Below are 15,154 nucleotides of genomic sequence, written 5' to 3'. Positions count from 1 at the left end.
ATCAAGGTGTGATATAGATAGTATATAGCTTTCCTTTGAAGTACAAATTATTTTTCACACAACAAACTGCTTCCCTATATTTTCTATCAATTTCTCTGAGAACAGTTGTTTTTAAATTTTGATGTGCATGAATCACCCAGAAAGTGAGCTAAATTGCAGATTGGAAAAGAAAATGAAAGCACAAACAAATAAATGGGACCTAATTAAAAGCTTTTACACAGCAAAGTAAACCACTGACAAAACAAAAAACCACCTGCTAAATGGGAGAAAATATTTGCAAATGATATGACAAGTAAGGGGTTAATATCCAAAATATATAAACAGCTCAAACAGCTCAACATGAAAAAAAAAAAGAAATTTGATTAAAAATTGGGCAGAAGACCTGAACAGACATTTTTCAAAAGAAGACACACCGATGGCCAACAAGCACATGAAGAGATGCTCAATATCATTTGTAATCAGAGAAATACAAATCAAAATCATAATGAGATATCACCTCATGCCTATCTATCATCAAAAAGAGCACAAATAACAAATGTTGGTGAGGATGTGGAGAAAAGAGAACCCTCATACACTGTTGGTGCAAATACAAATTGGTGCAGCCACTGTGGAAAACAGTATGGAGGTTTCTCAGAAAACTAAAAGTATAATTACCATATGATCCACCAATTTCACTCCTGGGTAGAAAACACTAACTTGAAAAGATACATGCACCCCAAATGTTCATAGCACCACTATTTACAATTGCCAAGATAAAGAAGCAACCTAAGTATTCACCAACAGGTAAATGAATAAAGAAGATGTGGTATATATGTACAATGGAACATTACTCAGCCATAAAAAAGAATGCAAACTTGCCATTTGCAACAACATGGAGCAACTTAGAGGTATTATGCTTGAAATAAATCAGAGAGAGAAAGACAAATACTATTTGTTATAACTTAATGTGGAATCTAAAAAATACAATAAACTAGTGAATATAACAAAAAAGAAACAGACTTACAGAGAACAAACTAGTGGTTATCAGTGGGAAGAGGGAAGGTGGGAGGGATAAGACAGGGACAGATTAAGAAGTACAAACTACTATGTGTAGAATAAATAAGCCACAACACAAGGAATACAGCCAATATGTTAAAATAACTATAAATGGGGTATAACCTTTAAAAATTGTCAATCATTATGTTGTACACCTGATACTTATATAATATTGTATATCAACTATATATCAATTTTGAAAAGGTGCAGTATATGTAGAATGGAATATTACTCAACCATGAGAAAGAAGGAAATCCTGTTATGTGTGAGAACACAGATGAAACTTGACTGCATTATGCTAAGTGAGAAAAGTCAGACAAAGATTATACGGTATCTCTTACATGTAGAATCTAAAAAAAAAAGTCAAACTCAATGAAACAGAGTAGAGTGGTGGTTACCAGGGCCTGGGGTGGGTGGGGGATTGGGAGGATATTGGTCAAAGGGACAAATTTGCAGTTTGAAAATTAGAGTAGGTTTTAGGGAAATCTAATGAAGAGCATAGTGATTATAGTCAACAATATTATATTATATACTTCAAAATTGCCATGAGACTAGATTTTTAATATTCTCACCACAAAAATGAAATCATAATTATGTGATGAGATAGAAGTCTTAGCTAAAGCTATTGTGATAATCAAATCAACATGTTGTACACTTTAAACTTATACAGTGTTCAATGTAAATTATAATCTCAGTTAAAAGAAAACACTGACCAGGAATCTATCTATTCCATATTCTGGAGACAGCCTTTCCAAATGTGCTTCTCACAATATTTGCAATTAGTTGTAGACTTCAATTCAAATCAGCCTTAGTGGTTTTAGTGTAGTACGTTTTCTTTACTTTGTTTCCAACATAATATGCTATTTCTTTTCTTCCCATTCAAATTTTATAGGACAGACAAGGAACTATCTTTATATTATTTGAAAATTTGAAGAGAGACAGGTTGGGAATGTTGTAAGTATGAAGTATGTCTAAGAGATGTAATAAACTAAGAAAATAGACTATAACAAACAACAAGAATGAAGCTTCTTTTGCATTTTAACCAGTATGCTGATTTATTGAAAGTCTATCTTGTTTTTTTTAGATCTTTAAGTATTTCATAAATTGACTTGAGATGTGTCAGTGGAAGTTCATTAGTATAACTGATTAATTATCCAGAATCGATGGGTGAGAGTCTAGTTTTAACAACACATTATATTCAAACACATATATCTACAAGCCACAGCAAAATCTGACTAATGGGGAACCAGCTCAGATGTCCTGATTGCAGAAGGGCAGTTGTCATTCTGACATGCTTAGAAAAATGCTCTGGTGACTTGGCAAGATGCTCCCCAAAAGGCAGGGTCTGTAGCCTCTCCTCAGATCTAGTTCCAGCCCTGATGCAGTCTCCTTGAGATACATTTTATGCTACGAGTCCTTTGCACCATTCAGGAGGTTTCTCTGTGTTTTCCTGTTTCCTGCAAATTTCTCTCCAGGTTATTCTGGAGAGCTAGTAGAAGTTGTTACCTCATCTAGGACTCAGAACTCTTGAGTCATAGCCTTGAACTGTATCTTATTCATATCTTGAAATATGGTTATTTGGTACCTTTAAGTCATTCTGATTTGTTGGGAAATTTCTATCTTATATTTTCCTTCCTTTTAATACTTAGAGCACATTGAAAAAGATAAGATGAACAAATATAAACTTTTCTTAGTGTTGCTTTTCTCTGGAGGAATGAGAGGCTTCTTCATGAGTTGACTGGGTTTTGTTTGGGTTTATTACAATCAGGCCATATCAGGTGAGAGCTCTTAGGGGGAACCTTACACATCAGATTTGTGTGGCTTGGCTTCACTGGGATAACTTCATCTGATTTCACTTATACTAGGATATTTCTGGAAATAGTGGAATTTAAGTAGAAAGTTCAAGGAAGGGAAAAATGAAGGAAATTCTGGAGATGAATTATTAATAGGTAAGGGGACATACAGTCCATCTAGTTTCTTGGATCCCAAGCTGGGAACCATGGACCTGAGGAGGCTGAGGGGGTGGCTAGAGGAGCTTGAATCCATGTGTGGACTCAGCATCATACAAACACACACACACACAATTTTTTTTAAAGTATGAGTCTCAATCTTCAGGATATGTAAGAATCACCTTGAGGGACTTTATGAAACTACGCAATCAAAGATTCTGATTTTGTCGATCTGGATGGGACCCAGAAATTTGGAGAAGCACCTAGGGTCCAATACATACTGACCTTGTGGAAATAAAATACAAATCACTGTTAAAAAATTAATTACTCTCAAGATTTCTCTTGCTAAGTGTCACATTGCACTTGAAAATATGTGGACTATTTTCAAATATCTTTTGATAATGATTTCTAACATCATTCCACAGTGATAAGAGAATAGACTCTGTACCATTTCAATACCTTTAGACCGTGAAATTTTTGCACCTTTTTTTTATGTCCCTGGATATGTTCAGTGTCTCCTGATCTGTAGTCTATGGGAACTTGAATAGAATTTGTATCCTGCTATCATATGAAAATTGTATATATCTTAATTATGTTGAATTGGTTTATAGCACCCTTCAGGTCTACTATATCCTTCTACTTTCCTGTCTGTTCATTCGATTAATTTTTTGAGAGTTTGATATTGAAACTCCAATTAAAAATCTAAATTTATCTACTTAAAAACTTGTAAAATATAGTAGAACTGTATGTAACTTTGTTCTGTGTTTTCCAAGTCTCCTGTAAATGTGTTATCATACTTTCATAATTTAAAAACAGAAAAAAATGAAAAAAAATTAATGACTCTAAAGTTGCCTTTCCCCTTCATGGATCACAGCCTTGTCGTGGTGAAGGGCCATCCAAGATGGACAGATCATAGTGAAGAGTTCTGACAAAACATGGTCCACTGGAGGAGGAAATGGCAACCCACTCCAGTATTCTTGCCTGGAAAACCACATAAACAGTATGAAAAGGCAAAAAGATTTGACACCTGAAGATGAGCCCCCAGGTCAGAAAGTGTCCAATATACTACTGGGAAAGAGCAGAGAGCAATTACTAATAGCTCCAGAAAGAATGAAGCAATAGGGTCAAACCAGAAATGACACTCAGTTGTGGATGTGTCTAGTGGTGAAAGTAAAATCGATGCTGTTAAAGAACAATACTGCATAGGAACCTGGAATGTGAGGTCCATGAATCAAGGTAAATTGGATGTGGTCAAGCAGGAGATGGCAAGATTGAACACCAACATCTCAGGAGTCAGTGAATTAAAATGGATGGGATAGACAGATGAATGGCTAAGGAAGTTGTGGTACATATACACAATGGAATATTCCTCAGCTATAAAAAGGAGTGCGTTTGAGTCTGTTCTAATGAGGTGGATGAACCTAGAGCCTGTTATACAGAGCGAAATAAGTCAGAAAGAGAAAGACAAATATTGTACATTAATGCATATATATGGAATCTAGAAAGATAGTACTGACGATCCTATGTGCAGGGCAGCAAAGGAGACACAGACATAAAGAACAGACTTTTGGACACAGTGGGGGAAGGAGAGGGTGGGATGATTTGAGAGAATAGCATTGAAACATACACATTACCATATGTAAAACGTGTAGCCAGTGGGAGTTTGATGTATGACTCGGGGAACCCAAAGCCAGTGCTATGTGACAGCCTAAAAGGTGGGAGGGGGGAGAGGGGTATAAGAGGGAGGGGACACATGTCTACCTATGGCCAATTCATGTTGATGTATGGCAAAAATCATCACAATTTTGTGAAGTAATTATCCTACAATTAAAAATTTTAAAAGGTTCTAAAAAAGTGGAAAATACATAAAATGGATGAGAATGGATGAAATTCATTCAGATGACCATTATATCTACTACTGTGGGTGAGGCAGATTTTATTTTCCTGGGCTCCAAAGTCACTGTGGACAGTGACCGCAGCCATGAAATTAAAAGATACATAAACCATCTCCTTGCTCCCTGGAAGGCATGTTATGACAAAGCTAGATAGCATATTAAAAAGCAGAGACATTGCTTTGCCGACAAAGGTCATATAATCAAAGCTATGGTTTTCCCAGTGGTCATGTATGGATGTGAGAGTTGGACCATTAAGAAGGCTGAGCACAGAAGAATTGATGCTTTCGAACTGTGGTCTGGAGAAAACTCTTGAGAGTCCCTTGGACAGCAAGGAGATCAAACCAGTCAATCATTAAGGAAATCAACTCTGAATATTCATTGGAAGGACTGAAGCTGAAGCTGAAGCTCCAATACTTTGGCCACCTAATGTGAAGAGCCAACTCACTGAAAAAGATCTGACTCATTGGAAAAGACCCTGATGCTGGGAAAGACTGAAGGCAAAAGGAGAAGGGGGCAGCAGAGGGTTAGATGGTTAGACGGCATCACTGACTCTCTGAACATGAATTTGAGCAAACTCTGCGATATAGTGGAGGACAGAGAAGCCTGGAGTGCTGCAGTCCATGGAGTAGCAAAGAATCCAACACAACTTAATGAGTGAACTACAACAACAAAAATTTGCCTTTGGCTATTGTTTTTTCTATGAAAAGAAAAGATACCAATGTTCAGTAGCTATAAGGGGTAGGAGTACGTGGTCCTTGGATTTGGGGAATATAACTCAAGAAGTTTGGAAGTACTTGTCTAGTCCACTTCCTTCATTTCAGAGAAAAGAAATGAAGACCCAGAGAGCTCAAGTAACTTCCCCAAAGTCACAAAGTCAGTAGCAGGGCATAGAGCTCTGGTCTCCTGGGAACTGGGAAGATTGCTACTCCCAACCTGATCCAAGGAAAGCCCAATCAGGCTGTAAGGAAGCCATTCCAAAAGGGTCTAAGCCTGACTCTAAGGTGACTTATTTTACAGATAATAACTGGCAAAGAAGTAATCCCAAAGTTATTTGCAGTTTCCTTAATAGGCATTAGCTCTTTAGGTTCACCCCCTCAGGACAGAACAATTTTTAAAAATTAATCCATTCATTTAGTCTATTTTTTCCTTTGATTAAAAAAAAGTTTGAATAATTGCCAGAAAAATACCCTGGAGTTTTGTTTCCAAGTTAAAATTTACAATGATCTAGTGGTTTGGGAATGTTCACTGACCATAATTTAGTTCTACAGGATGGTTTCCAAGTTCTCTGAAATAGTCTTTAAATGTGTGTTCAGCTTTATAAAGACAGGTATTCATGAATGGGGCACATTCTCCTCTGCAAATAGATGGGATGCATTCATAAGTAGCAGGAATCACTTGTACACATGAAATAGAAAATAAACCCTAGATGAAAATCTCCAGAATACTGAGGTGCCAATGTCTCTGTAGGCAAGTAAATTGTTAAGCATGAATTACACTCAGAAACAATTCTCTTAAACTAACAATTTTTAAAATGAGCTAATACTAGTGTTCTAGCTCAGTGGTAGCCTTTTGCTAGAAATGACTGAACCTATTCCTACATTCTGCTATGTTGATTAATAAAAAATATTTATTACACAAATCCTTTTTGTTGACAAGTTAAAATGGAGCCTCATCTTTCATATCTCCCTGAAGATTGCCACCTTGTGAGATTGAAAATACTCATTAAATTCCATCACCAGACAGGCACAAAAGAGAGGGTGATTGTTTCTAGGCATGTGAGGGGAATCGTTGGTAAACTCATTTGTTTGGATATCATTAACAGAACAATCGGTGAGGATCTCCAGGGGGTCCTCATGACCTTTGCTCGCAATCTCTTCATCATCCATCAAGAAATATCAGCACCTAATATGCAAGGCGAGACCAATTTTAAGGTGAGGTGTTAATTAACTAACGATCCTGGTTAATTTCTATACAAGGGCTGAAAATACCTCATGCTGTATTGTAAACAAGTGCTAAGCCATTTTTTTTTCATTGTAAGCGGTACATATTTTACAGCATGTAGGGTCAATATTGTAAGGTTCCCATTGAACCTGTTAGTTAAATTTAATAGTTTGAAACTTTTTCTTTAAATATAGTAGACTTGTTTTAACTTGCTGCCATTTCCAAATCTAAACTTACAAGACAACAGGGCTCTCTGATGTTGAAGGTGACGCTGAAGTGCCACAATGGAGCCAAAACAGAGACTGTCACAACCAAAAATCCTAACTATAATCTACCTATATTTCAGATAATACGATATCTGGCTAAGGATTCCTGGGAAGTCTAAGTTTCTAGAGCCAGAAAAGTTCTGAGATTCCAGGAAGGACAACGTGTATAGGGAGAAACAGAAGAAAACCTCAGTATATTTGTAAGCCATCTGCTCCACCCCATTTCGCTGAAGTGGGACAGGTATATCATCATAACATTTTGAAGCTTCCAAACATCACCTAATGATGTTGCTTCAGGAAATCCAGTCATGTGTAATTGACTAGAAGTCTCTAAACTCTAGAAAATGAGAGCAACATATACCAAAATTTTTAAAATATCAGCTAGACAGAGACGAACGCTTGATGTTGCTCACTGGAGTGTGCATCTGGTTCCCAGTCAGCCTTCATCTTGTTTGAATGGGTCAAGTAACTCAAGGGATTCAATCAGAAACCACATGTGATTTTTCTCTTAAATGGAAAGACCAACAAAAGCATGATAAAAATAAAAATTTTGAATATTTTTTTCCTTGAGCTAGGGCCCAGTCCCAGCTCAGCCAGCTGAGTCACTCAGTCATGTCTGACTCTGCGACCCCACGGACTGCAGCACACCAGGCTTCCCTGTCCTTCACCAACTCCTAGAGCTTGCTCAAACTCACATCCATCAAGTCAGTAATGCCATCCAACCATCTCATCCTCTGTTGTTCTCTTCTCCTCCTGTCTTCAGTCTTTCCCAGCATCAGGGTCTTTTCCACTGAGTCAGTTCTTTGTATCAGGTGGCCAAAGTGTTGGAGCTTCAGTTTCAGCACCAGTCCTTCCAATGACTGCTCAGGACTGATTTCCTTTAGGATGGACTGGTTTGATCTCTGCAGTCCAAGGGACTCTCAAGAGTCCCTCTATAACAGTAATAATGATAGTAATGCTTAGCTCTTCAGAGTGATTTTATGTGTTGCATCAACTTCCACTGGTCTTTCTAAAGGATCTGTGCTCATCATTTATATTCTAAGTTCCTGCCAGCTAGCATCATTTCATCCGTTACCATGATGTGCAAAATTCTGAGCCTATATGCACGTGATCAGTTTAGTCTGTCCAAATACAGCTAATAGTCAGGATCAGATGGTGCTGTGGACTGAACTATGTTCTCCCAAGTTCACGTGTTGAACTCTTCATCCCCAGTATGATAATATATGAAGAAGGTGACCTTGGGAAGTAATTATGTTTAAATGAAGTCATAATGGTGGGATCCTCATGATGGGATTAGTGCCCTTATAAGAAACCAGAGACCTTGCACTCTTTCTTTCTCTCTGTCTTTCTCTGTCTCTGTCTCCCCACTAAATGGGAACACAGCAAAAAGATGGCTGTCTGCAAACCAGAAAGAGAGCTTTCACCAGGAACAGAAAGAGCCAGCACCTTGCCCTCAAACTTCCCAGCCTCCAGAAATGTGAGAAATAAACTTTTGTTGTTTAAGCCACCCCATCTACAGTGTTTTGTTATAGCAGCCTAAGGCACACAGTTTATCCCCCAAACCATGCAGACTTAGTAGACTCCAACCTTGGACTTGAGGTTGGCAGAGCCAACTGCTATTGACAAAATAAGGCCTTTTCTCTCTGCCCTTTGTCTGACTTTAAAAATCATCAAAAGTCAGATATTCTTAAGTAGCTTTTAAATATCTCATGTTTTCTGCATCTCATGTGAATCACTGTTATCTTGACTTTTTTTTTTAACCCTTGGTAGAAGATCCAAAGGTAAAAACTTTAAATCTCAATAAAATAGGAATAACTTTTAAAAACTTAAAAAGTGTAATAGATTTGTTTTTGGTAGTATTTTTGTCTACTATCCTAATGACAGCCTAATAAGTATTTTCAGTTTGTAAACAAAGATTTACCAGCAAAGTAAAGGCCAAATAAAAAAGGTAATGCAGAAAAAGCATTTAACAAAATCTAACACCCTTTCTTGATTAAACAAAACACTCAAACAAACTAGGACTAAAAAGTGACTTCTTAAACCTGATAAGGGCATCTGGGAAAAACCCACAGCTAACATCATAGTTAATGGTGCAAGACTGAAAGCTTTCCCCCCAAGATCAGGAACAAGACAAGGATGTCTGCTCTCACCACTTCTATTCATCATTACATTGGACGTTCTAGCCTGGACAGTTAGGCAAGAAAAAGAAATAAAAGGCACCAAGATTGGAAAGAAATAAACTATCTTTATTCACAGATGACATGATCTTGTATATAGAAATCCTAAAGAATTCAGAAACAACCTATTGGAACTAATAAATTCAGCAAGTTTGTAAGACCCAATATCAATATATTAATATAAATACCAATTGTATCTCCATACATCAGCGATGAACAATCTAAAATTAATTTTTAAATAAAAAAGAATAAAATATTTACAAATAAGTTTAGCAGAATGAGTACAAGACCTGTCTGCTGAAAACTACAAAACAGCATAAAAGAAAGGAGACCTAAATAAGTAGAAAGACATTCTATGTTTATGGAACAGAAAACTTAACATTGCTAAAATGGCAGTACTCTCCAAATTGATTCACAGATTCATTGCAATTCCGATCAAAATCCTAGCTGGCTTTATTGTAGAAATTGACGACATAATCCTAAAATTCATTTGGAAATTTGAGAGATCCAAAATAGTCAAAATAATCTTGGGAAAAAAGAACAAAGTTAGAGGGTCTCTCAATTTTAAAAACTTACTACAAAGCTACAGTAATAAAGAATATGTGGTACTGTCATAAGAATATACATACAGATGAATAGAATAGAATTGAGAGTCCAAAAACAAACCTTCACTTTTACAGTCAATTGACTTTCAACAAGTGCCAAGCCCATTCAATGAAAAAAGAATAGTCTTTTTGATAAATGGTGCTGGGACAAATGGATATCCACATGCAAATGAATGAAGTTGTACCTCTCAACTCCACAGCAAATACAAAAGTTAAGTAAAATTGGATTCAAGACACACATATAAGAGTTAAAAGTATTAAATTCTTAGAAGAAAACAGGTAGAAATCTTCAAGACCTTGTGGTTAGCAATGCCTTCTTAGATATGATACGTTAAGTGCAATCAAGCGACATAAAAACACTATATTGGATTCCATCAACATTGACAACTTCTGTGTATACCAAAGGCTACTTACAAAAGTGAAAAGACAACTTACAGAATTGGAGAAATTATTTCCAAATCATGTATATGATGTCTCTAGTGTCTACAGTATATAAAGCACTCTTATAATTCAACAACAGAAAAACAAATAACCCAATTAAAAAGTGAGCAAAGGACTGGAATAGATTGTTGTCAAAGAAGATATACAAATACACAATAAAAACATGAAGAAACACTCAACATCATTAGTTATTAGAGAAATGCAAATCAAAACCACAAGATTCCATTACACACTTAAGATGGCTACAATCCAGAAGACATAATAACAAACATTGATAAGGATACGGAGAAACTGGAACCCTCATATACTGCTGACAGAAATATAAAATGGTGTCATTGCCATGTATAGTTTCATATTTCCTCAAAATGTTAAACAAAATTACCATATGATTCAGCAATTCCACACCTAGTTTTATACCCAAGAGTACTGAAAATATATGCTCATATGAAAACATACATTAGTGTTCATAGAAACATTATTCATAAGAGCCAAAAGGTAGAAACAGTCCAAATACCCATCAACAGATAAATAGGTGAATTCCATTATATCATATTAAATGAATAATATTTCATATCTTGGAATACTAAGTATAAATCTTCATGATCTCATGGTTAGCAATGGTTTCTTAGATATAATACCTAAAGTGCAAACAACCAAAGTAGAAATAGATAACAGATACAATGAAATATTATTCAGCCATAAAAAAGAAATTAAGTTCTGGTCCATGCTACAAAATGGATGAACCCTGAAAACATTATGCTAAGACACAAAGGCCACATATTTTATGATTCATTTACATGAAATGTCCAGAGTAGGCAATTCTATAGAGATAGAAAATAGATTAGAGGTTACCAGCAGGTAGGAGAGGTAGAAAATGTGGAATGGCAGATAATGGGTATTGAATTTCTACTCAAGTGATGAAAATGTTCTGGAATAACATAGAATAATGGTTTCTTATGAATATACTAAAACCCACTGAATTATACACTTTAAAAGGATGGATTTTATGATATGTGAATTTTACCTCAATTAAAAAAAAAAAAACTAAATGCAGGGAAATGTGCCACTTTTCCTCCCCAAATCAATGGAAATAAATGCTCCCATCAGTCTACTAGTCCTCCTTTTAGGGTGACTAGACCAGGGCATCTCAAATTAACTGCAATGAAGGACCTGTTTGTTGTATTTTTTCTGATCTATTATGCATCAATACATATGTGAAATACAACAAAAATGAATTACTAGAAAAATAAAATGAAAAAAATCAAAGACATATTAAACAGAAGTCCATTTTTTATTATATTTAATAGACACAAAAATCTCTATAAAGGTTTCCAAGTTCTTCCTCTCAGTTTTTAACCCATTCCGTTAAGACTGATAACCAACAATTAATAGATGGCTGCTGGTTAATGGAACACACTTCTAGCAGAACTGATCTAAACCATAGTTAACTTCAAAAAGGAGCAAATGCTTGAGGGACTGGATGGAAGACTTATAAGAGGTCTTTAAGTAACAAATATTATTTTCATTGTTCATTTACAGACTGCCATTGATGACCTTGAAGCCATTCTAGGAGTAACAGAGGAAAACAAGTTGAGATTTGAAGAAAACCTACAGTCCAAACATTAAAAACCCTCTCTAAACCTGATAAATGAATGATCCTGGAACACTTTACTGATTTTGGATTCCAATCTGAAGCCAAAAAATGGGCAACATTCATTTTTCTGTTAGGAATAAAAGGAAGGGAAAGTTAGTTTGCTTTCTCTTCTAGGAAGGGTAACAGAATAGATTATAATGTAATTCTTTCTTTAAAAATTGTTTATTAAGTAATCTTTACTTATCAAACCAAAACCTATTTGTGTTATCATTTCAATCAATCTCTTCCTCTTCCCAAACACAAGAAGAAATAAGCTATCAAGAAAGTTACAAGTCTTACTAATATCACTTCTGCATCTCTCTCTTTATAAACTTCAGGATTGTGAAGCTTTAAAAAAAAAATAAATTCTATAAAGTTTTCTCCTCCTATTCCTAAGAATAATTTGTCTTCTGCATGTAAAAAATTGAATAAAGGCTTAATCCTCTCTATTTGGCAAAATGGAAATGTCTCTTTTTCCCCAAGAAAATTACATTTCTAGGGATTTGTAAAGTGATCTTTTGTCACTCATTGTATTTTTATTGTGCCAAGCCACTACTGTCTGTTGTTGCCATTTTTCAAAAAGTAAAATAAGCCAACATCTAGTTAAATAAAGAATCAGAATGTATCTAGGTGGCAGCATCTGCTCTTAGTTTAACAATGTAACTCAGCCCTCATTCTTGAATAAACATTTGTATTCTCTAGCTCTCCATTAATACAGCAGTAGGATTTTTACAAGCTTAATTCAACAGTACCTTTTAAAGGGCAAAGTGTTAAAATTATGCAGTGTTGACACTCTTGCTTTGTAACTGTTGAAAGTATTTCTACATCATCCAGCTTAACTGAAGGGTGAAATATGCAAGTCACAAAAATCACAGAGTTGTTTTAAAGAATGACCTTTATATCTTTAAAACTATTTGAGTATGTTGAGGAAAAGAGGGGTATTTATTACCTATGGAATTTCAATAATGTGTTAACTCTGCCTCAGCTATAGGCTAAATTTCTGCAAAACAATTAACATTTGTGTGTGTATGTGTCAGCTTTTGTTTTGCTATAGTTGGAAGTAGACTAATTAGCCAGGTTTCCTGCTTGTGCTAGGTACAAGGATGACCTCTTTTTCTTGCCAGATCGCTCTAATCCATATGAGGGGCCCATTGTCCAGACACTTGACGGATAGGAAGTACTACATGCCCATTAGAGTCTCGCCTCGATTGAAGCCAGAGCAACATAAGGTCCAAGAGACTCATTAGTTCACTGGCACAATCGTGTCCTGAGAGTAAATGAAACCCTCTGTCTCCTTATGGCTCTCATCTGCTCTGGACTTTAAAAGAAAACTGTCTCTGTTTTGTTCAGCACAGCAGTGGATCTTTCACATAGTGAGATCCCCCTCTTAACAGTACAAAACTGTTAAAATCTATCAGGGAAGTTTTTATATGTGAATTCTGATTAGCACTCTTGAGCCTCAAGCTGCTGGCAAGAGTAAAATGAGTTCACTCTCCCGTACCTTTTTTTTTTTTAACCCACATAATCAGTTTCTCAAACAATGCACTTTCCTTCTTGCCTCTATCATTAACAGACACCACAGAATGCCTGTTTCCAAATTCGGGCCTTATATTCAGATTAAGGTCTCACTGGAAAGTGATTGAGAGTCAGGGTCTCTACCTAAAAAGCTACGGCTTCAAAATCAAAGGAGAAAAATTGGTATAATAAAACAATCACTTCAAGTAATTACCTGAAAGAAGCCAGAGGACCAGATTAAATTAGTGAAATGTGTTAATTACAGAACATTTGAAAAGAAGCATAGTCCATTATCTTTTAGCATATATGAATAGCAAAGATACTGTGCTATTGGTAAACTAAGTTTGAAAAAAAAAATCATGTATATGTGTACAATGTGTCCTAAACATAAAATTAATCAATATAAATTACTGAGTTTTTACTATTCTAAATGAGAAACTGAAATCTCTGTCAATAAGAGGATTTTTTGAAAATGACTGCCATTTTCAGGAAGTTTTGGGGAAAAGCATACATTTAACCATAGAGCTATCTTTGTGAGAGAAATGACCCATCGTTTAATATTGAATGTTTGTGATGGTTTGAGAAGCAAACTCAACTAAACATTTAGGAGCACATTACTGGATGATGATAATTATCTCCTTTTATATATTACCTATTTTATACTGATTTTCAAGAAACTAAATAAATGATGTTCAGTGGCAAATTGTGCTTTCTGCTTAACTACTTTTCACTATCCACTTACATTTACCTTCTATTGAACCCATTGTTGGCTAGATATGTACTGTACTAGAAGTTTCATATAAATTTTTTAATTATATCTTTCCAACAACACCATATGGAGAAATAATACTACTGTCTTCATTTTACATATGAGAAAACAGAGATTTAGTGAAGGTATCTCACCCCGTGTCTCAGGCTGAATGAAATTTGAGATTTAAACTCATTTACCACAAATTCTGGGCTTCCCATTTGGAGCTAGTGGTAAAGAACTGTCTGCCAATGCAGGAGACACAAGAGATGCCGGTTGGGACGATACCCTAGAGAAGAGCATGGCAACTCACTCCAGTATTCTTGTCTGGAGAATCCCATGGACAGAGGAGCCTGGAGGGTTACAGTTCATAGGGTCGCAAAGAGTCAGACAAGACTGAAGATACTTAGCACACATGCAACACAAATTCTATTAATAGCATGTTTTATAAAGTAGAAATCAGTCCTGAATATTCATTGGAAGGACTGATGCTGAAGCTGAAGCTTCAATACTTTGGCCACCTGATGTGAAGAACTGACTCTTGGAAAAGCCCCTGATGGTAGAAAAGATTGAAGGCTGGAGGAGAAGGGGAAGACAGAAGATGAGATGGTTGAATGGCAGCACCGACTCGATGGACATGAGTTTGAGCAAGCTCTGGGAGTTGGTGAAGGACAGGGAAGCCTGGCATGCTGCAGTCCATGGGGTTGCAGAGAGTCAGACACAACTGAGCAACTGAACTGAACTGAAATAAAGTAGAAAGTTCAGTTTCACTTGTCCCAGATTGCGTAAGGGACTTACTCTTTTGTGTTGCTTAAAGCATAGAAAGATAGTTTAACTTACACGTTTCTTGCTCATAACATAAACTTGGGCAACTGACAGCATTGTGAAGCATCACAACTACATGATCAAATAAATCAGAAGAGAAAGTAGCATCAGTCAGTAGAATTCT

General features: G+C 36.0%; 1 protein-coding gene and 1 long non-coding RNA gene across 4 annotated transcripts in view; one reads left to right on the top strand and one right to left on the bottom strand.

The window, feature by feature from the left end:
- IQCH (IQ motif containing H) overlaps window positions 1–12,017 on the top strand; it is a 228,544-nt gene extending 216,527 nt beyond the window's left edge. The window contains exons 20-22 of the mRNA XM_061158509.1: window positions 1,928–1,989; window positions 6,702–6,810; window positions 11,849–12,017. Of these exons, the coding sequence (XP_061014492.1) occupies window positions 1,928–1,989; window positions 6,702–6,810; window positions 11,849–11,935 (258 nt within the window). The 3' untranslated portion in view covers window positions 11,936–12,017. The remainder of the gene's footprint in view (window positions 1–1,927; window positions 1,990–6,701; window positions 6,811–11,848) is intronic.
- Window positions 1–15,154, bottom strand: part of LOC133067438 (uncharacterized) — a 59,719-nt gene that overhangs the window by 21,476 nt on the left and 23,089 nt on the right. The gene's annotated exons all lie outside the window — the stretch shown is intronic.

Source organism: Dama dama, chromosome 12 (genome assembly GCF_033118175.1).
Source record: "Dama dama isolate Ldn47 chromosome 12, ASM3311817v1, whole genome shotgun sequence".
Taxonomy (NCBI): Eukaryota; Metazoa; Chordata; class Mammalia; order Artiodactyla; family Cervidae; genus Dama; species Dama dama.
This window is presented reverse-complemented; position numbering and strand designations above follow the sequence as displayed.